General features: G+C 46.6%; 2 protein-coding genes across 3 annotated transcripts in view; both read left to right on the forward strand.

Annotated features, from left to right (window-relative positions):
• Positions 1-624: 624 nt before the first annotated feature.
• Positions 625-3,052, forward strand: LOC131723331 (calcium release-activated calcium channel protein 1-like). The gene is made up of 2 exons (XM_059016973.1): positions 625-1,434; positions 2,480-3,052. The coding sequence occupies exons 1-2, from the start codon at positions 1,180-1,182 to the stop codon at positions 3,035-3,037; spliced, it is 813 nt and encodes a 270-aa protein (XP_058872956.1). The 5' UTR covers positions 625-1,179; the 3' UTR covers positions 3,038-3,052.
• Positions 3,053-6,869: 3,817 nt separating this feature from the next.
• Positions 6,870-23,952, forward strand: part of setd1a (SET domain containing 1A, histone lysine methyltransferase) — a 32,773-nt gene continuing 15,690 nt past the window's right edge. The window contains exons 1-11 of one of the 2 annotated variants that reach the window (XM_059016963.1): positions 6,870-7,171; positions 10,319-10,471; positions 12,192-12,290; positions 12,616-12,886; positions 13,304-13,431; positions 13,990-14,270; positions 15,254-16,778; positions 17,373-18,308; positions 21,969-22,154; positions 22,675-22,756; positions 23,779-23,952. The exon at positions 23,779-23,952 is cut by the window's right edge and continues 17 nt beyond it. In XM_059016963.1, coding sequence (XP_058872946.1) covers positions 10,334-10,471; positions 12,192-12,290; positions 12,616-12,886; positions 13,304-13,431; positions 13,990-14,270; positions 15,254-16,778; positions 17,373-18,308; positions 21,969-22,154; positions 22,675-22,756; positions 23,779-23,952 — 3,820 coding nt within the window. In that variant the 5' untranslated portion in view covers positions 6,870-7,171; positions 10,319-10,333. The other variant, XM_059016964.1, reaches the window with a different exon arrangement.

Genomic DNA, 23,952 nt, shown 5'->3' on the forward strand with positions numbered 1-23,952 from the left:
TAACAAGGGAACATTATTCAGCAGCTTTCATTGGACTCTATGAAGCTGAGGGAGTTCATTCTATATAGAGGGTGTGCAATTCAATATGTTAACAAGGGAACATTATTCAGCAGCTTTCATTGGACTCTATGAAGCTGAGGGAGTTCATTCTATAGGGTGAGGATGCAAAACATTTGTCCAGAGTTGTAATTACCAGTAAATATCTGATTACTTATAACATAATACATGCATGTGTATATAATAAATACATAGCTTAAATAATATAATACTCTGAATATTCATGAGCGACCTGTATTTGTTTCTTATTTTTTTAAAAAACGTGTTCACTCCCACAGTTGCCAAGTCCGCTTATAATAATAAGCGGACTTGGGCTTGTCGTGTTCCGAGAGTCGCGGGTTGCGTTTTCAATTTTACCGTGTATTGACGTCATTAGAATTCCAGAATCCTCCTATCCTCACTCCAATTCAACCAAGAAAATACATAAGGGCGTCTGCTAAGAAATAAATAATAATAAAATAATATATACATATATATATATATGGAATTTATATAAACGCCGCCACGCCCCTCCCTCGGAAATGGGTTGGGCTTGTTTAGGGCCGGGCCGCTTATTTTTTTCACGCGAGACTTGGCAACACTAATTCGTTTCCTTCCTCTCCGATTAATTATTATTTTTTGTTTTTAATTATTTATTTTATTTTTTTTATTACTTAAACTAGAGCAGATGTCTGAGGCAGATGAACCCGGGTGGCGAATGGCTGTTGGAAATGAAAGTCAAGGGAGCAGACAAACTGAAACGCGATTGCGGTCTCTGCCTGAAAACTAACTACAGCTGTGACTATTATTATTATTATTATTAGTATTAGTATTATTAATAATAATAATAATAATAAAGACTACCGGGGTGCACTTTTTTTCAGCATTCCCTCCTCTATCTTTTTCGCTATACGGGTCTGCCCATCGCCTTTTGTGGTCTATCCCTGAAAACTAACTACAGATGTGATTATTATTATTATTATTATTATTATTATTATTATTATTATTATTAATAAAGAATACCGGGGTGCACTTTTTTTCACCCTCCCTCCTCTATCTTTTTCGCTATACGGGTCTGCCCATCGCCTTGGACCTGAGCCCTGGAACTGGCCGGTCTGACCGATTGCGTCCCTCCACGCCCCGATGCATCCCGGAGCCGCCTCGTCCAGCGGAGTGACCGGTGAAGCCGAACAGCGTAGCACCGGACCCGGCGCCGCCTCGTCCGACCGAGCCGGCTCAATAACGACCTACCGGGATTTCGTAACCAGCACCTACCTGGACCTGATGAGCGCCAACCAGCACTCCATTCACGCCTTGAACTGGAGGCGGCTGTACCTCAGCCGGGCGAAGCTGAAAGCCTCCAGCCGGACATCAGCTCTCCTCTCCGGGTTTGCTATGGTGAGTCGAACCGGTGTGTGTGCGGTTGACCGGAGCGGGGGGAATGGCTGAGAGGGCTGAGGCAGGGAATTTTAAATTTGTCTTTCCAGTGGGACTTTTTCTCGCTCTTAATTGTATGAATACTTGTACTGTGATTATTGAAATGTATTTGTTTAAGACTTTAAGTCGCCCTGGATAAGGGCGTCTGCTAAGAATTAAATAATAATAATAATAATAATAATAATAATAATAATAATAATAATAATAATAATACATTTTTTTCAGTGCTATGTGCTTATTTTATCGTGTTTAAAATATATTATATTTTCATTTTGTCAAACTTTGACTCGTGTGTGATACAACTGGTCCTAGTAGAAGTTATGTTTGAGAGTCTTGTATGATTATATTTGTCATAGTTTTTTTGTTTTTTTGTTTTTTTTTTCAATAAAAACTCTACCAAAACTAAAACGAAACCGGAAACAGTTTGCCTCTCTCAATTGTAAATAATAACAACAATTAATTAAATTAATGCATTTCATTAAATAATTGCTGCGTTTTGTTGGCCATTTTTTTTAATTTAATTTAATTTTTATAACCGCAACAAACTCTACAGCCCCGGATACGCGGTATTTCGTAACGTGTTTCCTAGACCAATCAAAATACAGTCTAACTACCCTATTTGAATTGATGATGACGGCGATGACTCATGGACTTCCGCAAGAAGCGTATTATTATTAAAAACATTGGCATTGTCTATAGCATTTAAACGGCACTTATTATTATTATTATTATTATTATTATTATTATTATTATTATTATTATTATATTTTTTTCAGAACATGATATAAAAACCTCTTTGCTTTTACAATATCTGACAGTTCTAATTCTACATTACAAAATACAAAACGGAGTCAGTTTTTTACAGACGGGCTCTCAAACTACTCTACTGTATTATTATTATTATTAAAATATTATTATTATTATTTATTTATTACAATTGTTACAAGATACCACATTATTATTACATACAATTCCCCACAACTCTGCTCTCTGTCTCCCCCTGCAGGTGGCCATGGTGGAAGTGCAGCTGGACAACGACTATGATTACCCCAGCGGCCTCCTCATGGCGTTCAGCGTGTGCACGACGGTGCTGGTGGCCGTCCACCTCTTCGCCCTGATGGTCAGCACCTGCATCCTCCCCCACATCGAAGCGGTCAGCAACATCCACAACCTGAACTCCGTGTGCGAGTCGCCCCACGAGCGCATGCACTGCTACATCGAGCTGGCCTGGGGCTTCTCCACCGCCCTGGGCATCCTCCTGTTCCTGGCCGAGGTGGTGCTCTTGTGCTGGGTCAAGTTCATGCCCTTAGGGGCCCCCCCCCCACCAGCCAGCCAGAACGGGACCCCCCCCTACACCGTGGTGGGCTCTGGAACTGGCTGGAACGTGGCTCTGGTGTCCACTGTGATCATGGTCCCAGTGGGTTTTGTGTTCGTGGCTTTCGCCCTTCATTTTTACCGGTCGCTGGTGGGGCACAAGACTGACCGTCACAGGCAGGAGATCGACGTGCTGAACCAGATCAAGAGTCAGCTGGACGGGGCAGATACTGGAGTGCATGATGTGTGAGAGGGGGAGAGGGGAGAGGGGAGAGGGGAGAGGGGAGAGTGGGGGGGGGGAGAGGAAGGGGGTGGGGAGAGGGGGAGAGTGGAGGGGGAGGGGGAGGGGGGAGAGGAAGGGGGTGGGGAGAGAGGGGGAGGAGGAGGAGAGGGAGAGGGAGAGGGAGAGGGGAGAGGGGAGAGGGGAGGGAGAGAGGAGGGAGAGAAGGGAGAGGGAGGGAGAGAGGGAGAGGGGGGAGGAAGGAGAGGGGAGGGAGAGAGACGGGAGAGAGAGAGAGATTTCTCTTGCTGTTTGATTAGGGGCTGACAATCAGGCAAGGGTCTCTGGTGTGGATCGGGGGCTGATTCACCATTCAGACTGAAATAAGAAACAGGAACAGCTTTCTTATCAGTCAGATTCTGCACTGAAACTCTGTGCAGAACGATCTCAGTGAACACACCCACTGTCTTGCGTTCAAAGGATAGTATTGTGCTGTGTTTGGGGGGGGGGGGGGGGGGCTCAAATACTTAATTGAACCCTTAATTGAACTATTCATTAGCTTAATTAGACCCTTTTTTTATTGTTTTCAGCTTTTTTAAACAGTTGGAGATTTTAAGGTAACTACGATTTTTATAAGCAACTTGAAATCTGCAACTTTTTTCGGAGGGAACAATTAAAAAGTTTTAATTTTTAAACACATTATTAGTTCAGTGTCTTCCGGTTTTTTCACTCCAACTTAAGCTCTCAATTCTTCGAGTGCTCTCATGTTTTTTGCTTTTTTTTTCGTTTGTTTGTTTGTTCAAGGTCTTAGGTTACAGTTCAGGATTTTAAAATAAATTAAATAAATAAATACATTAATTAAATTAATAAATGCACTTTGATTCGAAATTGCCATGACCTGTGAAACATTTTGAAGCTCGGAGAGAGAGAGAGGTGTTTAAACCTGTCCGATTAACTAAAGAATTAGACCCATTTAAAATATTCGAGAGCTCTGGGTGGAACGACAACCAAAGGACACAGAGTTTGACTATTTTTGTTTAAAATCTTTTTTTTTCTGTTTGTTTGTTTCTTTGTTCTCCCATTGCAGTAGTAAGTTATTGAAAAAATAAAAAAATAACACTCAGAAGCTCCGTTGCCCTGGAAACTGGGTGTGCTGGGTAGTGGAATAAATTTAGCCTGTGGTCTCGGCCTGGATTATTTACATTGTTTGTTTTTTTTTTTTTGTTTTTTTTAAACAAATTAATGTTAATAGGGATGTGTTAATGGTAGAAATGTTATGTTTTTTTACTTTTAAAGTTAACTTTAAACAATATTTTATTTAACACAAAAGAAAAAAGGAAAATACGGGAGATGTATTCTGTCTGCCTGCTGCGATGCGCTGGAGGGAGTGGGTACGTTCACGAAAATCCTTCTGCGCAGGATCTGACCAATTTAGCCGATGGACGCGTTCACGGAGATCATTTTTAGAAGATCATTAGATAAACTGGTCAGCTTCTGCACAGCATGATCTCCGTGAAACGCAACCATGGTTTCAGTCTGGCGGCCGCTTTCAGAAACAAAGGTCGTCACTGTGCCACAGTGCATGCTGGGACTGGAGCCGTTGTGGAGAATACTGGTGGGGTGGGGTGGGGTGGGGTGGGTGTTGCCAAATACTGTTCCTTGCTAAATAGCATCTCCTGGTTAATATTATGCATCTTTGCTTCATACTGTCCTGCTCCGATTCTGATTTCTACCTTTGCAACTTGACGGGAGAATTATAAAAACATAAGAAAGTTTCCAAACGAGAGGAGGCCCCATTCAGCCCATCTTGCTCGTTTGGTTGTTAGTAGCTTATTGATCCCAGAATCTCATCAAGCAGCTTTTTGAAGGATCCCAGGGTGTCAGCTTCAACAACATTACTGGGGAGTTGGTTCCAGACCCTCACAATTCTCTGTGTAAAAAAAGTGCCTCCTGTTTCTTGTTCTGAATGCCCCTTTATCTGATCTCCATCCTGGCTAAACTAAGCTGTGTTTTTGACGATGATTTCCGCTCATAAAACCAGATATTTATTTATTTTTGTGTTTGTTTGAACAGGGCCAGCTGACCAAAAAAATATTATTATTATTGTTATTATTATTATTATTATTATTATTATTTGGTTTGGTGGTCCAGCGATTTAACAAAAAGGGAGTCTTGATACCAGGAGGTTCAAATCCTGGCTCAGCCACTGACTTCCTGTGTGTGTGTGTGTGTGTGTGTGTGTGTGTGTGTGTGTGTGACCCTGAGCAAGTCACTTCACCTCCTTGTGCTCCGTCCTTCAGGATGAGACGTCAAACAAACGAGCTCCTATTGGAAGTGACTCTGCAGCAGCAGCAGCAGCAGTTGTTGATGATGCAGAGTTCACCCTCCTAATCTCTGTAAATCGCTTTGGATAAAAGCGTCTGCTAAATGACCAGTTATGAAATTTGCCATTGCACGAGGTTTGAGACCTGCTGTTTTCAGTAAAGCTTTGCTCATCCGAAGAATGAATTGAGGGGAGAGATATTTCACAAAGTGCACTTCATTTCAAACATCCTGCTTTTATAATGTATTTTATCTCTTTTATAATAAAAGCTTCTTTTTAAAAGCAAAAAAAAATAAAAAATATATATACACATTAATTTGTTGTCTGTGTTTTGTTTTGTTTTTACTGTGTAACTTGGAATTTTCAGAATTACACAAATCAGGGCTGGGAATCAGACTCCCGCTGCACAGCAGTGTGATCCAGTCCTGGTTTCACTAGGAGTTTAATAATCAGACACACCTGAGCTTGTTACCTAGACACACTGGGGGCTGATCAAGCTGGTAGCAAAACCTGGACTGGATCACACTGCTGTGGAACAGGAGTCTGATTCCCATCCCTGATATTATAATAATAATAATGCTGGTAATCATCGCTGGTTTTCATTCCAACCTAGCTCTTAATCACTTAACTAGACCCTTAATTGAACTGTTCATTTGCTTAATTAGACCTTTGTACTTAGTTTGTGGCCTTGTAACACAAATCTGTATCGGTCTGTTAATACGGTTCTATGATTAAATCGTTGTAAAACGACGTCTTTATTTTCTTTCAAGTTTTGCTAGTCGTGAAACTTTTACAATCGTTGTCCGGCCCCCCCGTGCAAACCTATCCAACAAATAATTGAACGGCCGACATTTTTTTTTTTTTTTTTTTTTTAAATACTCGTGTTACACCCATGCATGTGTTAAACCCGTTGTGTTTTTGAAACAGCTCGCTTTATAGTTATATTAATAATTTCTTTTCTTTTTTTTTAAGAAAGGGCATTTGAGGAACGTATATTTTAAACTTGGGTGGCTTTTTTGGTTGGTAGGCAAAACACGTTTTTTTTTTTTTTTTTGTTTTAATCATTTAAATCAAAATGGGCCTCCTTTTATATTCGGTATAAAGTCTAATAACATTAAACACATTTTTTTTTTCAGTCCATTCCTTCTACTAATACTAGTTTGTGATTCAGCAACGTTAGACACTTCAATCAATCCCAAACCGCCAATTAAAAAACACATATATATTATTACAGCAACTGCAACAAAACGCTGGTTCTAACTAAAAACGGGCACAATATATATTAAAAAAAAACAACAATTAAAAATTATATCTGCAGCTGCTGATATATCCCTGATTTCTCGTTCTGTATGCAGTATAATGCAGCTGATGCATAGTTCACACACCCTAGTTTCTGTGTCAGTCGCCTTGGATAAAGGCGTCTGCTAAATAATAATAATAATAATAATAATAAATAATAATAATAATAATAATAATAATAATATTTTATCACGTCACAGTCAGTATTGAATCAGCGGTTTGAAAACACACGCTGAGTTCATCCTCGTTTGCGCAGTTTCGATACGAGACTCTAGCTACCGAGTGGAATCGGTAGATTCGCCAAAGTCGCCACCCTTCAGAAAAAAACACCGGAGAGCGGTGAAAAAAAATAAAAAAACGAAGGTTTCGACACCGTCTCTCGCAGCAAACGCGCGGTTCGACGTCAGGTGTCGTTAGCCGCAGCGGGGTATTTTTTTTTTTAGCTCGACAACGGCGTCGGAGGGCGGGGGGGGCGCCGAGGCGAGTACGGAAAGTGCGAGTGAGGAGCCGCCAGTAGCTGATGGAGGAGAAGCGGCTTTCAGGTCAGTGCGAGGCGGGGGCGCTTTCGCCGGAGTTATTATGATTGATTTTATTTGTTTTTTTTCGCTTTTAACCCGAAAATTTGAATTTGTAGGTTTGCGGGACGGGACGCGGGACGGTTAGCGACAGAAACGAGACCTCCGGGGTCGAGTTTAGGAGGAGAAAATTCGTGTTTTTTTTTTTCTCTCCGTTAGCCTGGGCCGCCCGGGATCCGCGGCTTGTTGTTGTTATCGTTCCCGGCCGAGGAGAGCGGCGGAGACGGGCGATTTAAAGCGCTTTTGTCGTACGCTACCAAACCGAAGCGCTGGGTTTTTACAACGCAAACAAAAATATAAATAAAATTAATGAAATCGCCCAAACCGTAGCAACGAGGATCCGTCCAATTAATTCAACGCGGGCATCATTGATACAGCATTACGATATTTAATAAGTTGCCAGCTACGCAGAAAAACGGGACGTTGTCTCAGTAATCATACAGCAGCATTTATAATAAGCCTATTATTTAGCGATTAGTCGTTTTTTTTACAAGATTATGAAATACCGAAAACTCGATATTATTATTAGTAAGCATGGAGATTATTACGTCACTCAGTCTCGTTTTTAGGAACAATACAATCGTGGGGGGAAAAAGCGTCGCTTATCCATGTAGTAGATTTTATTTTTTAAAAAAAGTTTATATATATATACAATATACAATATATATTTATATTTAACCCTTTTAAGTTACTATTTATTTTTTACAACGAGGCGGTGCACGAAACAGGGTTTGAAATGAACTGACAGGTTGAATCTGGCGATTCAAAAGGTGGTCGGTTTCCTACGTGACTAAAAAATAACCGTTTGATCAACCTTGTGTATCTTAAGGGGTTAAAAACTAACAAAGTGTGTGTCTCTGTCTATCTATATCATGTTTTTTTAACGTAAGAAAATGGTAACAAAAAATGTATGTAAAATGTTAGTCTTATTTTTATTTTTTATGTTGAATGATTATTACAGTCAGATCAGATTCGGTCACATTAGACAGTGGCCAGAAATCTACTAGGAAATGTAAACAAACTGGTGTACTAACAAGGCCTGGGTGCACAGTGCACAGCGTTCAGCCAGGTGTCGTATTGCCGTGTGAAATTGAACGTGGTTGTGCTTTTAAAATCAGTTTTTATTTCTCTATTCTGAACATTGATACTGGTGCTGATTTTATATAGTGCTGATCACTGTGTTGATTCAAAAATGGGATATTTCAAATATAACTTTATTGGGGCAGCAGTGTGGAGTAGTGGTTAGGGGCTCTGGACTCTTGACCGGAGGGTCGTGGGTTCAATCCCAGGTGGGGGGGACACTGCTGCTGTACCCTTGAGCAAGGTACTTTACCTAGATTGCTCCAGTAAAAACCCAACTGTATACATGGGGAATTGTATGTAAAAAATAATGTGATATCTTGTAACAATTGTAAGTCGCCCTGGATAAGGGCGTCTGCTAAGAAATAAATAATAATAATAATGATAATGATGATAATAATAATTGGAGTGACCTTTCAGTCACATGGTCTAATTGCAGCAAGCCCATTGGCTATTGAACTACAACACAGTGATTTAGTACCAGGATGTAGTGTTGCCTTTATAATATTATTTATGTATTTATTTGGCAGATGCCTGCTTTATCCCAGGCGACTCACACAGGCGTTACAATGCAAGCTTCATATTTAAATATGTCACTGTGGATATAACTTGCTGTGATCCTAACTTGTTGCATCCTATTTATTAATTATTATTGATTTCTTAGCAGATGCCCTTATCCAGGGCGACTCACAATTGTTACAAGATATCACATTATTTTTACATACAATTCCCCATTTATACAGTTGGGTTTTTACTGGAGCAATCTAGGTAAAGTACCTTGCTCAAGGGTACAGCAGCAGTGTCCCCCACCTGGGATTGAACCCACGACCCTCCGGTCAAGAGTCCAGAGCCCCTAACCACTACTCTACACTGCTGCGTCCTAGTTGTATTATAATAGTATTATAATTTGACTGTAAACTGTGTTTAAATATTGCATTGTAACCCTGTGCTGCCCTGTAACACCTGTGTGAGTCGCCTGGGATAAAGCAGGCATCTGCCAAATAAAGAGAAATAATTTAACAAAATTGCATTGTCATTGCAATTCCAGCAAGCACGCTCTAATTGTAATGTATATTTATAATTGAACCCAGTTCTGCTTCAGAGTGCAATGCAAGTCTGGCAATGCAAAACCATTGCTGACTCGTGCCTGCCAGCAGATTTACTGACGAGAGATGGATTCCTCCAAGCCAGGGGACCCAAACCCATTTTCTGTAGCAATTAGCTAGTTTAGCATCATCAACCTCTATGTAGAATGAACTCAGCTTCATAGAATCCAATGAAAGCTGCTGAATAATGTTCCCTTGTTAACATATTGAATTGCACACCCTCTATATAGAATGAACTCCCTCAGCTTCATAGAGTCCAATGAAAGCTGCTGAATAATGTTCCCTTGTTAACATATTGAATTGCACCCCCTCTATATAGAATGAACTCCCTCAGCTTCATAGAGTCCAGTGAAAGCTGCTGAATAATGTTCCCTTGTTAACATATTGAATTGCACCCCCTCTATATAGAATGAACTCCCTCAGCTTCATAGAGTCCAATGAAAGCTGCTGAATAATGTTCCCTTGTTAACATATAGAATTCCACGCCCCTTTGTAGTTTTCCCAGATACTTAACAAAAAAACATGCCATTTTGAAATCTAACATGAAATACTCACTTTACGACTATTATGGCTTCCGGTAGACTTTTTTTTTTTTTGGCGATACCATTTTTTGTAGTTTTGATTTAGATGGTGTTAACTAAAATATCTATGTTACGTTAATCGATGTATCCAGGGATGGGAATCAGACTCCCGCTGCACAGCAGTGTGATCCAGTCCTGGTTTCACTAGGAGTTTAATAATAAGACACACCTGAGCTTGTTAGCTAGACACACTGGGGGGCTGATCAAGCTGGTAGTAAAACCTGGAATGGATCACACTGCTGTGCAATAGGGAGTCCCATCCATGATGTATCTACAGTAATCATAGGGTGGGGGGGTGCAGCTTTGACGCTGACGTGTGTGCTGTTGTGTGTCTGTTTGCTCCACAGTGTAAATGATTCAGAATGGATCAGGATTTTGGGGGAGAAGCCCAGAGAGCCCTGAATTTCCAATGGAAAAGCTATAAACTGATCCTGGATCCTGCCTTGCGACGGGCAGCACAAAAAATCTATCGATACGATGGAGTTGAGTTCAGTGTTCCTGTGAGTGTGTGTGTTTATTATTATTATTATTATTATTATTATTATTATTTATTTCTTAGCAGGCGCCCTTATCCAGGGCGACTTACAGTCGTAAACAAAAAACACATTTCAAGAATCACAGTACAAGTATTAATTAAGAGCAAGATAAATTACAATGACTTCAGTTCTAGCAAGTACAAGTGTGACAAAATACGATTCAATAACAGAGCAGATAACAGCAGCAGTGTGGAGTAGTGTTTAGGGGCTCTGGACTCTTGACCAGAGGGTCGTGGGTTCAATCCCAGGTGGGGGACACTGCTGCTGTACCCTTGAGCAAGGTACTTTACCTAGATTGCTCCAGTAAAAACCCAACTGTATAAATGGGGAATTGTATGTAAAAATAATGTGATGTCTGTATAATGTGAAATAATGTATAATGTGATATCTTGTAACAATTGTAAGTCGCCCTGGATAAGGGCGTCTGCTAAGAAATAAATAATAATAATAATAATAACAGTGATAGTTCCATCAGGATATAATTAAATACAAAATACTACAGATTAAATAACACTTGTGGCAGATTACAGTACTCTGAAGTACAGGATTAAATGCAGTAAAATAGGGGGCAGATAAGAGCAAGTAAAGAGCATTTAAGGAAGAGTGATAAGTGTCCCAGGGGGAAAAAGAGGAGTTTCTACAGGTGCTGTCTGAAGAGGTGAGTCTTGAGGAGGCGCTGGAAGGTGGTCAGGGACTGGGCGGTCCTGACATCTGTAGGAAGGTCATTCCACCACTGTAGTGTAGTAGCTCTTTCCTCAGGCGAGGGTCTCTGGTGTGGATCGGGACTGATTCACCAGTTCAGAGTGAATTAAGAAACAGCTGCTTGAGGTTTGTGTGGGTCGCTGCTCTCCGCAGAGTCTTTAAGAAAAAGCGAGCCATCGTCACAAACCTCAAGCAGCTGTTTCTTCACTCTGAACGGTGAATCAGCCCCCGATCCACACCAGAGACCCTCGCCCGATTGTCAGCCCCCCCGATTTCTTAGGAGGGCTCCGTCCCGATAAACCAGCAGTCTTTAACTCTAAAAACAGGAAAATAATCCAGGATGATTTCCAACAGTGCTGTAAAATGCTCTGAAAATCCAGCTGTGGCTTATCAGGGCATTTATTGATGAAATCAAACCCCTTAGACAACATCCAGAGCAAGGGACACAGAAGTAAACCTTTTTTTTTATTTTTATTTAAGTCGCCAATTAATTTGTACCCAGTTTTTCTCCCAGTTTGAAATGCCCAATTATTTTTAGGCTCGGCTCACCGCTAGCACCCCCCTGCGCTGACTCGGGAGGGGTGCAGATGAACCCACGCTGTCCTCCGAAGCGTGTGCCGTCAGCCGCCCGCTTCTTTACACGCTGCAGACTCACCGTGCAGCCGCCTCAGAGCTACAGCGTCGGAGGACAACGCAGCTCTGGGGCAGCTTACAGGCAAGCCCGCAGGCGCCCGGCCAGACCAAAGGGGGGGCGCTGGTGAGCCGAGGACACCCTGGCCGACCTAAACCCTTCAGAGTGAATTAAGAAACAGCTGCTTGGGTTTGTGTGGGTCGCTGTTCTCCGCAGAGTCTTTAAGAAAACGCAAGCGATCATTTCATGTCGATTTTAGAAAGTGCTATAGCTGTACCGATATACCGTGGCCCCTAGACTGGACCCCCTGGTTGTCACTCTTCTTAATTTCTGGGCTTGTCTGTTTTTCAGGACGCTGGTTACACCCCTGTGGGGGATCAGCGGGATCCTCGCCCTCGGAGAATTTGGTCCAGACACAGAGAGATCTCTCTTCCTATCCCAAAGTTCAAGGTGAGTGACTGACCCGACCATTCTTGTTCCAATACTGCATGGAGGGCAATCAGACTCCTATTCCACAGCAGTGTGATCCATTCCAGGTTTTACCACCAGCTTGATCAGCCCCCCAGTGTGTCTAGCTAACAAGCTCAGGTGTGTCTTATTATTAAACTCCTAGTGAAACCAGGACTGGATCACGCTGCTGTGCAACAGGAGTCTGATTCCCATCCCTGTGATAACCAGCATTGTTTATTGCAGGGATGGAAAATTTCTGTTCTTAAGTATCTCTCCCTCTCTCCCTCGTTCCTCTTTTCCTCTCCCTCCTCCCTCTCTTTCTCAGCTGGATGAGTTTTACGTGGGTCAGATCCCGTTGAAGGAGGTGACTTTCGCTCGACTCAACGACAACATCAGGGAGCCGTTCCTGGCGGACATGTGCCGGAAGTTCGGGGAGGTGGAGGAGATTGAGATCCTGCTCCATCCCAAGACCCGGAAGCACCTGGGGCTGGCCCGGGTTCTGTTCACCACGACCCGCGGAGCCAAGGACACAGTGAAAAACCTGCACAGGACCTCGGTCATGGGGAACATCGTCCACGCACAGCTGGACATCAAGGGTGAGAGAGACACAGAGAGAGAAAGAGAGAGAGAGACGCTCACACACACACACACACACACAAGCCCAGAGACACACCCCGAGAGAGAGACACACACACCCCGAGAGAGAGACACTCACACACACACACACACACAAGCCCAGAGACACACATACTGAGACACACACCCCCAGAGAGAGAGAGAGACACACCCCAAGAGAGAGAGAGACACGCAGACACCCCCAGAGAGACAAACACAAAGAGAGAGACACAGGCACACACACTGGGACACGGACACAGAGACAGAGGCATATGCATTGAGACACACACAGAGAAACAGAGGCTCACAGACACAGACAGAGAGACACACGCACTGAGGCGCACAGAGGGGTCCTGGCTGTGTGCGGTCTGACCCGTGTGTTTGTGTTTGGTCTGCAGGGCAGCAGAGGATGAAGTATTACGACCTCTTGGTGAACGGCTCTTACACCCCTCAGACGGTGCCCACGGGGGGCAAGGCTCTGGCAGACAAATTCCAGCCGCCCCCCCCAGCACAGCTCCCCGACACAGTGAGTAAACTCCTAGAGAAACCGGGAATGGATCAAAGCGCTGTGCGACGGGTGTCTGATTCCCATCCCTGCTGTCGCTGGTCCTCTTCAAAAGATGTTCTAACGCTTTGACGGAAGATTCATACATTACCTAAACAGCGCGCTCTCTCTCTCCCTCCCTCCCTCCCTCCCTCCCTCCCTCTCTCCCTCTCTCCTCCCTCCCTCCCCCCTCTCCCCCTCCCCCCTCTCCCCCTTCTCCTCTCCCTCCCTCTCTCTCCCTCCCTCCCTCCCTCCCCCTGTCTCTCCCTCTCCATGTCTCTCCCTCTCCCTCCCTCCCCCTCTCCCTGTCTCTCTCTCCCCTCTCCCTCTCTCTCCCCCCTCTCCCTCCCTCCCTCTATCTCCCTCCCCTCTCTCCCTCCCTCCCCCCTCTCTCCCTCCCCTTCTCTCTCCCCTCTCCCCCTCTCTCTCCCCTCTCCCCCTCTCTCTCTCCCTCCCTCCCTTCCTCCCCCTCTCTCCCTCCCCCCCCTCTCTCTCCCTCCCCCCTCTCTCTCTCCCCTCCCCCTCTCTGTCTCTCTCCAGTCCACAGACATGCGTCGTAGACTCTCCTCTGACATTCCAGTCAGCAGTGGCGCCGGTGGATTTGCCCTGACAGGCTTGGCTGCAGCGTTGCCAGCGGGCCTCCCCGGAAACAACACCCCCTGTTCCCAGGACACAGGCTTCTCCAGCGGCCATCTGGATACCCCCAGCTCTTTTTCGGGGTCCTTCACCCCCAGCAACGCCTCTTCCTCCTCGCAGGGGGGTACCCCTTTTACTCCGAGGGGAGGAACCCCTTTTTCTCAGGACTCCCCTTTCTCAATCAGGTCAGTAACTTGTGCTTAATTGGTCGAATTAACTGACAAGAAAAGAGTTCAAGAAGGTTGTTAAATTCTTCAATTTTTCTTACAATCATCCCGAATTTCTTCTTAAGAACTTCTTTAAATATTGTCTTAAGAAAATAATTAATTCCTGAGTAATACGCTGTACCCTTGAGCAAGGTACTTTACCTAGATTGCTCCAGTAAAAACCCAGCTGTATAAATGGGGAATTGTATGTAAAAATAATGTGATATCTTGTAACAATTGTAAGTCGCCCTGGATAAGGGTGTCTGCTAATAAATAAATAATAATAATAATAATAATAATAATAATATAGGCTTAAGCCTGGCAAACTGCGTTTTGTAATAATGTGTTGTGATTTAGCGAATAAACATCACACTTTACATTTTGAATGAATGTATGTATGTGTATTTATACCCCTATTGCGTGTTACTAAAATAAACAAATAAACCAAATTGAGCCTCGTTTGAGTAAATACTAACATGAACGCAGGCTTCTGTTTGTTTCATCTGAGCAATTTATTTTAAGCAATTTACTCTTGTTGTTATTATTATTATTATTATTTATTTCTTAGCAGACGCCCTTATCCAGGGCGACTTACAATTGTTACAAGATATCACATTATTTTTACATACAATTCCCCATTTATACAGTTGGGTTTTTACTGGAGCAATCTAGATAAAGTACCTTGCTCAAGGGTACAGCAGCAGTGTCCCCCACCTGGGACCGAACCCACGACCCTCCGGTCAAGAGTCCAGAGCCCTAACCACTACTCCACACTGCTCCTGTTCCACAGCAGTGTGATCCATTCCAGGTTTTACTACCAGCTTGATCAGCCCCCAGTGTGTCTAGCTAACAAGCTCAGGTGTGTCTGATTTATTAAAATCCTAGCGAAAACAGGGACTGGATCACACTGCTTTTAATTTCCACCCCAGTGTCTGATTTATACCTCTCTCTGTCTCTTGAAGGCAGGGGACTCCAGGCTACACAGGAGGAGGAGGAGGAGGAGGAGGAGGGGCCAGCTACCACCAGGACCCTCTGATGTCCTCGTCCATAATATCCTCTTCCTCTACCTCCCTGCCCCCCCCTTCCTCCTCCTCCTCCTCCTCTTCCTCCGGTTACAAACCCTCCAGACGTCAAGACAGCTACCAAGACTCGCCCTCGATTCCTCCTCCTCCTCCTTCTTCGTCGTCATCGTACACGCGGAGACCGGGGCACCACCATCACTATTCCTCTTCCTCCGCCAGCTACAGAGCGAACGAACACCACTACCCTGCGTACAGCAGCGCGGTCCCGGGAAAGTACGAAGCCGCGCTCTATCACCATTCCTCTTCGGAAGCGGGCCGGGACGGCGGCAGCCGCTACAGGCGCTCTTTGGAAGAGGGGCGTTCGTCTTCTTACCACAAAGGGTACCATCACCACCACCACCATCACCACCACCACCCTTCTTCCTCCTCCTCCTCCTCCTCCTCCTCGCTGTCGGAGCGGCGAGAGGACAGGGGTTACAGAAGCAGTAGCCGTTCGACGCCGGAGCCTTTCTCGTCCGGTTACCACCGGCACAGGAATCACAACCACAGAGACCCGAACCGCTACTCGGAGAACCCTTCCAGTTCGGCAGGGGCTGTCGCCTCCAAAACCGCTGTCACCACGACAGCGGAAGCAACTTCTTCTTCGGGTTACCTCAAAGACAACCCCCGTGCTTCTTCGCCCCAGCCCCCCTCGACCCATGTGGCCTCCGGCTTTGAGCAGCCGTCGGGCGACAAGGACTACAGACTCCCCCCTCTCCCGCCTGCCCCAGTGCCTCCTCTCCCCGAGAGCAGCAGCAGCAGCAGCAGCAGCAGCAGCAACAGCGCGGCTGCCGTCAGCAATTCCTCTGAGGGCTTGTACTCGCCTCCCCGCCTTCGTACGGCTTCGGAAACCGCCAACGCCGAAAGTCCGGCTGAGCCTGTTTCGGCGCAGCCCCAGCCTCGCCCCCGCTCCCCAGCTCCCGATTCCCAAACTGAGCCCCCACCCCTGGCCGGAGACTCCACCCCACCCGGCTCCGCCGCGGGCTCCCCTGCCCGCGCCGGTTCCCCAACGCCGGATTCGACCAACGAGAGCCTGCCGTTCGCTCCTCACCACAGCAGCCTGGACTCTCGTATCGAGATGCTGCTGAAGGAGCAAAGGGCCAAGTTTTCTTTCCTGAGCTCCGACGAGGGAGAGGAAGGGGAGGGGGAGGAGAAGAAGGAGGGGAAGCAGCAGCAGCAGCAGCAGCAGGAGGCTAGGGGAAGGAGGAGAAAAGGGGAGAAGGAATCCATCAGGGCGGCGCGCAGGAGAGGGGGGAGGAAGGAAGGGAGGGAGGGGCCCAGGAGCCCGGCTACATCCCCTCCAACTCCGACTCGAGCTCCCAAGACCGCTGCCTCAGCTACCCCGGCTGGGATCGAGGAAACGGCGCCCTCTAGGGGTGGGGCAGATCCTAGGAGGAGGAACCCTGCACACAACGGGCAGGAGCAGGTAACTGTTTTTTTTTTTTTTTTTTTGTATGGATTTTACCTTAATTATCCATGTATATAACACAAACTCATAACATCCATATCTGATGCATAACTATTCAATATTATTATTATTATTATTATTATTATTATGATGAATCGGTCATTTGGCAGACGCTTTTATCCAAAATGACTTGCTTTATGTTTTAAAGGCAAAACTTTGGGCCTTACCTGTAGTTTTAATGGCATTCTGCTGGTCCAGGGGTTAAAGAAAAGGGGTCTTGATACCAGGAGGCTCAGCCACTGACCTCACTGTGTGTGTGTGTGTGTGTGTGTGTGTGCGTGTGACCCTGAGCAAGTCACTTCACCTCCTTGTGCTCCGTCCTTCGGATGAGACGTCAAACAAACGAGCTCCTATTGGAAGCGACTGCAGCAACAGTTGTTGATGATGCAGAGTTCACCCTCCTAGTCTCTGCAAGTCGCTTTGGATAAAAGCGTCTGCTAAATGACTCAATAATAATAATAATAATAATAATAATGGGGGGAGACTTTTTTATGAGGGATAATTAACTCCTTTCTCCTGAATTTCTCCCCTCCCCCCCCTCCCCTCCCCCAGACATCCGCACACTCCTCGGGAGAAGACATGGAAATCTCGGATGAGGAATTGACGGAACATCCTCCCCAGACCCCCTCCGACCAACACTTCCCCCCTCCCTTACCCATGCCGTCCTACCCTCCCCCCCATATCCCTCCCCCTCCGCCTCCCCCAGGCTTCACCCTCCAGCCCCCTCCCTCCCTGCCCCACATCCCCGGAGACTTACCCCCACCCCCCGACCTGCCCCCTCCGGACTACCCCCCTCCCCCTTTGCCCCTGCCCCCCCACATCTACGACTACGTCAATTCCATGGAGCTGATGAGCCGTTTGGGCAACCAGTACGGAGGCCTGCCTCTGTCGTTCCAAATGCAGACCCAAATGCTGAGCCGGCTTCACCAAATGAGGCTCGGCAACAACGCAGCTTCAGCCCAGCCCAGCCCGGGAGACCCCGCCTCATCCTCCTCTCCCGCCTCTTCCAAAGGCTCCTTCCCCCCCTTCGACTACGCCGCCTACCCCCCTCCACCGTACCACGAACCGGACGGGCCTTCATCCTTTGACCAGGACCATCGCTTCCCCCCTCCTCCTCACCCCCCTCCCCCTCCTCCTCCTCCCCCTCCCCACCACCATCACCTCCAGCACCTACCTTTCGGGTTCCCCGACCCCCACCTGCCTCCCCACCTCCCTCCCTCCGCCTGGGGTCGCTGCCTCCCCCCGCAAGGGGTCTATTCGCACGACGTTGCTCCTTCCCCCACCTCTTCTCAAGGTCTGCCGCCTTCCTCTTACCCTGCGTACCCAGTTCAGAGCGACCCGCATGAGGCCACAGTGGAGAGCGTTCTCTCCTCCCTCATCCAGGAGATGAAAAGCATCATGCAGAGGGACCTCAATCGCAAAATGGTGGAGAACATCGCTTTCGGGACATTTGATGAGTGGTGGGAACGAAAGGAGGTCAAAGCCAAGGTATAGTTTCTGTTTGTTTGTTTTTTTTTTTAAATCGATTTTCCTGTTCCCAACTCCCTTGTAATCAATCTTGACACGTCGTTGCTGTCAGAATTGCAGTGTTCTGTTAAAATGAGCTTCACACAACAGTGGCAAGAAATTCAATAGACTTCATTGAGGGGAGCTCTGAACCCCAGGACTGGGTGCAGCAGCAGCAGCAGCAGCAGCAGGGCTAGTGTGAGTTTGTAACCCTGCTCAAACTCCTGGCTCCTGATCATTTCAATATTAATAATAATAATACTAGACTTCATTGAGGGGAGCTCTGAACCCCAGGACTGGGTGCAGCAGCAGCAGCAGCAGCAGCAGGGCTAGTGTGTGTTTGTAACCCTGCTCAAACTCCTGGCTCCTGATCATTTCAATATTAATAATACTAGACTTCATTGAGGGGAGCTCTGAACCCCAGGACTGGGTGCAGCAGCAGCAGCAGCAGCAGCAGGGCTAGTGTGAGTTTGTAACCCTGCTCAAACTCCTGGCTCCTGATCATTTCAATATTAATAATAATAATACTAGACTTCATTGAGGGGAGCTCTGAACCCCAGGACTGGGTGCAGCAGCAGCAGCAGCAGCAGCAGGGCTAGTGTGTGTTTGTAACCCTGCTCAAACTCCTGGCTCCTGATCATTTCAATATTAATAATACTAGACTTCATTGAGGGGAGCTCTGAACCCCAGGACTGGGTGCAGCAGCAGCAGCAGCAGCAGCAGGGCTAGTGTGAGTTTGTAACCCTGCTCAAACTCCTGGCTCCTGATCATTTCAATATTAATAATAATAATACTAGACTTCATTGAGGGGAGCTCTGAACCCCAGGACTGGGTGCAGCAGCAGCAGCAGCAGCAGGGCTAGTGTGAGTTTGTAACCCTGCTCAAACTCCTGGCTCCTGATCATTTCAATATTAATAATAATAATACTAGACTTCATTGAGGGGAGCTCTGAACCCCAGGACTGGGTGCAGCAGCAGCAGCAGCAGGGCTAGTGTGAGTTTGTAACCCTGCTCAAACTCCTGGCTCCTGATCATTTCAATATTAATAAGAATAATACTAGACTTCATTGAGGGGAGCTCTGAACCCCAGGACTGGGTGCAGCAGCAGCAGCAGCAGCAGGGCTAGTGTGAGTTTGTAACCCTGCTCAAACTCCTGGCTCCTGATCATTTCAATATTAATAATACTAGACTTCATTGAGGGGAGCTCTGAACCCCAGGACTGGGTGCAGCAGCAGCAGCAGCAGCAGGGCTAGTGTGAGTTTGTAACCCTGCTCAAACTCCTGGCTCCTGATCATTTCAATATTAATAATACTAGACTTCATTGAGGGGAGCTCTGAACCCCAGGACTGGGTGCAGCAGCAGCAGCAGCAGCAGCAGGGCTAGTGTGAGTTTGTAACCCTGCTCAAACTCCTGGCTCCTGATCATTTCAATATTAATAATACTAGACTTCATTGAGGGGAGCTCTGAACCCCAGGACTGGGTGCAGCAGCAGCAGCAGCAGCAGCAGGGCTAGTGTGAGTTTGTAACCCTGCTCAAACTCCTGGCTCCTGATCATTTCAATATTAATAATACTAGACTTCATTGAGGGGAGCTCTGAACCCCAGGACTGGGTGCAGCAGCAGCAGCAGCAGCAGCAGGGCTAGTGTGAGTTTGTAACCCTGCTCAAACTCCTGGCTCCTGATCATTTCAATATTAATAATACTAGACTTCATTGAGGGGAGCTCTGAACCCCAGGACTGGGTGCAGCAGCAGCAGCAGCAGCAGCAGGGCTAGTGTGAGTTTGTAACCCTGCTCAAACTCCTGGCTCCTGATCATTTCAATATTAATAATACTAGACTTCATTGAGGGGAGCTCTGAACCCCAGGACTGGGTGCAGCAGCAGCAGCAGCAGCAGCAGGGCTAGTGTGAGTTTGTAACCCTGCTCAAACTCCTGGCTCCTGATCATTTCAATATTAATAATACTAGACTTCATTGAGGGGAGCTCTGAACCCCAGGACTGGGTGCAGCAGCAGCAGCAGCAGCAGCAGGGCTAGTGTGAGTTTGTAACCCTGCTCAAACTCCTGGCTCCTGATCATTTCAATATTAATAATACTAGACTTCATTGAGGGGAGCTCTGAACCCCAGGACTGGGTGCAGCAGCAGCAGCAGCAGCAGCAGGGCTAGTGTGAGTTTGTAACCCTGCTCAAACTCCTGGCTCCTGATCATTTCAATATTAATAATACTAGACTTCATTGAGGGGAGCTCTGAACCCCAGGACTGGGTGCAGCAGCAGCAGCAGCAGGGCTAGTGTGAGTTTGTAACCCTGCTCAAACTCCTGGCTCCTGATCATTTCAATATTAATAATACTAGACTTCATTGAGGGGAGCTCTGAACCCCAGGACTGGGTGCAGCAGCAGCAGCAGCAGGGCTAGTGTGAGTTTGTAACCCTGCTCAAACTCCTGGCTCCTGATCATTTCAATATTAATATTAATAACACTAGACTTCATTGAGGGGAGCTCTGAACCCCAGGACTGGGTGCAGCAGCAGCAGCAGCAGGGCTAGTGTGAGTTTGTGACCCTGCTCAAACTCCTGGCTCCTGATCATTTCAATATTAATAATAATAATACTAGACTTCATTGAGGGGAGCTCTGAACCCCAGGACTGGGTGCAGCAGCAGCAGCAGCAGCAGCAGGGCTAGTGTGAGTTTGTAACCCTGCTCAAACTCCTGGCTCCTGATCATTTCAATATTAATAATACTAGACTTCATTGAGGGGAGCTCTGAACCCCGGGACTGGGTGCAGCAGCAGGGCTACAGTGTGCTCATTGTGCAGTTTCGAAAGAGACACTCATTTTAGTAAAACAGGCGTTTAATTTTAAAATCAGATACTACACTTGGTTAAAGGAATCTCTTATGCGTACGACAAGTCGTAGAAGCATTGCCAGAGTTAATGCAGCAAAAATAAATAAATATTTAACATTTCTCTCTCTCTCTCTCTTTCTCTCCCCCCACCCCCCTCTTTCTCCCTCTCTCCCATCTCCCTGTCTCTCCAACCCCCTCTCTCTCTCCCTCCCTCCCTCCCTCCCTCTCCCATCTCCCCTGTCCCATCTCCCCTGTCTCTCCACCCCCCTCCCTCCCTCTCCCAAAACCCCGTCTCTCCACCCCCTCCCCCTCTCTCCACCCCGCTATCTCTTCCTCCCTCCCCATCTCTGTCCCTCCCTCTCCCCCTGTCTCCACCCCCTCTCTCCCTCCCTCTCCCCCTGTCTCCACCCCCTCTCTCTCCCTCCCTCCCTCCCTCCCTCCCTCTCCCATCTCTCTCCCTCCCTCCCTCCCTCTCCCATCTCTCTCCCATCTCCCCCTGTCTCTCCACCCACACTCCCTCTCTCTCCCATCTCCCCTGTCTCTCCACCCCCACTCCCTCTCTCCCATCTCCCCCTGTCTCTCCACCCCCCTCTCTCTCCCTCTCTCCACCCCCTTCTCTCATCTCTCCCTCCATCTCTCCCTCCCTCTCCCATCTCTCCCTCCCACCCTCTCCCATCTCTCTCTCCCTCCCTCCCACCCTTTCCCATCTCTCTCTCCCATCTCCCCCTGTCTCTCCACCCCCTCTCTCTCCCTCTCCCATCTCCCCCTGTCTTTCCACCCCCCCCCCCCCCCTCTCTCTCTCAGCCATTCCAGGGTGCTGTCAAGCCCTCGGCGAAAGAAGAGGAGAAGAAGGAGGAGAAAGTGAAGCGGAGAGAGCCGGGTCTGGTCTCCCTGGTGGACTGGGCCAAGAGTGGAGGGGCGTCCGGGCTGGAAGGCTTCGGGCTGGGGGCGGGGGGGCTCCGAGGGGCCCTCAGACTCCCATCCTTCAAGGTAACTACTGAAGAAATGTTGAACCTACCCTTTTTTTTTATATTTCTAAATTGTATTGAGTGTTAAATAGTTATGGGTTAATGAATGGTAGAACTCACACAGGCACATACATCGTTGTTGTTGTTGTTCTTCTTCTTCTTATTAATAATTAGTCATTTTGCAGTCATTTTTATCCAAAGCGACTTGCAAAGACTAGGGGGATGAACTCTGCATCATCAACAACTGCTGCTGCTGCTGCAGAGTCACTTCCAATAGGAGCTCGTTTGTTTTATGTCTCATCCGAAGGACAGAGCACAAGGAGGTGAAGTGACTCGCTCAGGGTCACACACACACGCACACACACACACACACGCACACACACACACACACACACACACACACACAGGGAGTCAGTGGCTGAGCTGGGATTTGAACCTCCTGGTATCAAGACCCCTTTTAAAGAGGTCATTGGCATCGGCCATTATAGATCAGCCAAGACTTAATTGTTGTATCTCAGTGTTCTGACTCTCTCTCTCTGTAGGTGAAGAGGAAAGAACCACTCGAGCTGTCAGAGGGGGGTGATCTGAAGAGAGCCCGCCCCTCCACTCCTGACGATGATGATGGTATGGTCCACTGAATTATGTATTGGATACTTTTAGAGGGACTTTCCCATTGATTTAAATAGATGTGGCCAAACATTTTGCATCACCTAGAATTTTAGGATTGAGACAATAAGTTTAAATATATATATATATATATATATATATATACAATGTATGTAATTTAGATATTTTATTTCGTATCACGTAATCAAAAATAAACTACAAAAATTATAAATTGCAAAAAAAAGTGTCTACCGGGAGCCATAAAAGTAGTACAGTAGTATTTCATGTTAGATTTAAAAATGTAATGTTTGGTAAAGCATAGAGAAGCATTGTAAAGCACAGAGAGGTCTGGTAAAGCATAGGGAAGCTCTGTAAAGCACAGAGAGGTCTGGTAAAGCATAGGGAAGCATTGTAAAGCACAGAGAGGTCTGGTAAAGCATAGGGAAGCATTGTAAAGCACAGAGAGGTCTGGTAAAGCATAGGGAAGCATTGTAAAGCACAGAGAGGTCTGGTAAAGCACAGGGAAGCATTGTAAAGCACAGAGAGGTGTGGTAAAGCATAGGGAAGCATTGTAAAGCACAGAGAGGTCTGGTAAAGCATAGGGAAGCATTGTAAAGCACAGAGAGGTCTGGTAAAGCACAGGGAAGCATTGTAAAACACAGAGAGGTGTGGTAAAGCATAGGGAAGCATTGTAAAGCACAGAGAGGTCTGGTAAAGCACAGGGAAGCATTGTAAAGCAATTTACAATTTATAAATGGAAGCATTTATTTTTTTACTGGTGTACTGAGGTCATAAACTGACAACAAAAATAATCTCTCTGTGTGTGTCTCTCTCTGTGTGTGTCTCTCTCTGTGTGTGTGTATCTCTCCCTCACTCTGTGTCTCTCTCTGTGTCTCTCTCTGTGTGTGTGTGTGTGTGTCTCTGTGTGTGTGTCTCTCTGTGTCTCTCTCTCTGTGTGCGTGTGCGTCTCTGTGTGTGTGTCTCTCTCTCTCTCTGTGTGTGTCTCTGTCTCTGTGTGCGCGTGTGTGTGTCTTGATCAGATTCGTACCGTGAGAAGGACCTGCGTGGCGGGGCGAGGCCCGACTCTAAGGCCAGGCCAAGGGAAGATGATGATGATGATGATGAGGATGAGGAGGAGGAGCGCAGGAGGAAGAGCCGACACAAGCAAAGGAAATCCTTCGATCTGGACAGCGAGGGAGAGGAGACTTCCGACG

This window comes from Acipenser ruthenus, chromosome 54 (assembly GCF_902713425.1).
Source record: "Acipenser ruthenus chromosome 54, fAciRut3.2 maternal haplotype, whole genome shotgun sequence".
Taxonomy (NCBI): Eukaryota; Metazoa; Chordata; class Actinopteri; order Acipenseriformes; family Acipenseridae; genus Acipenser; species Acipenser ruthenus.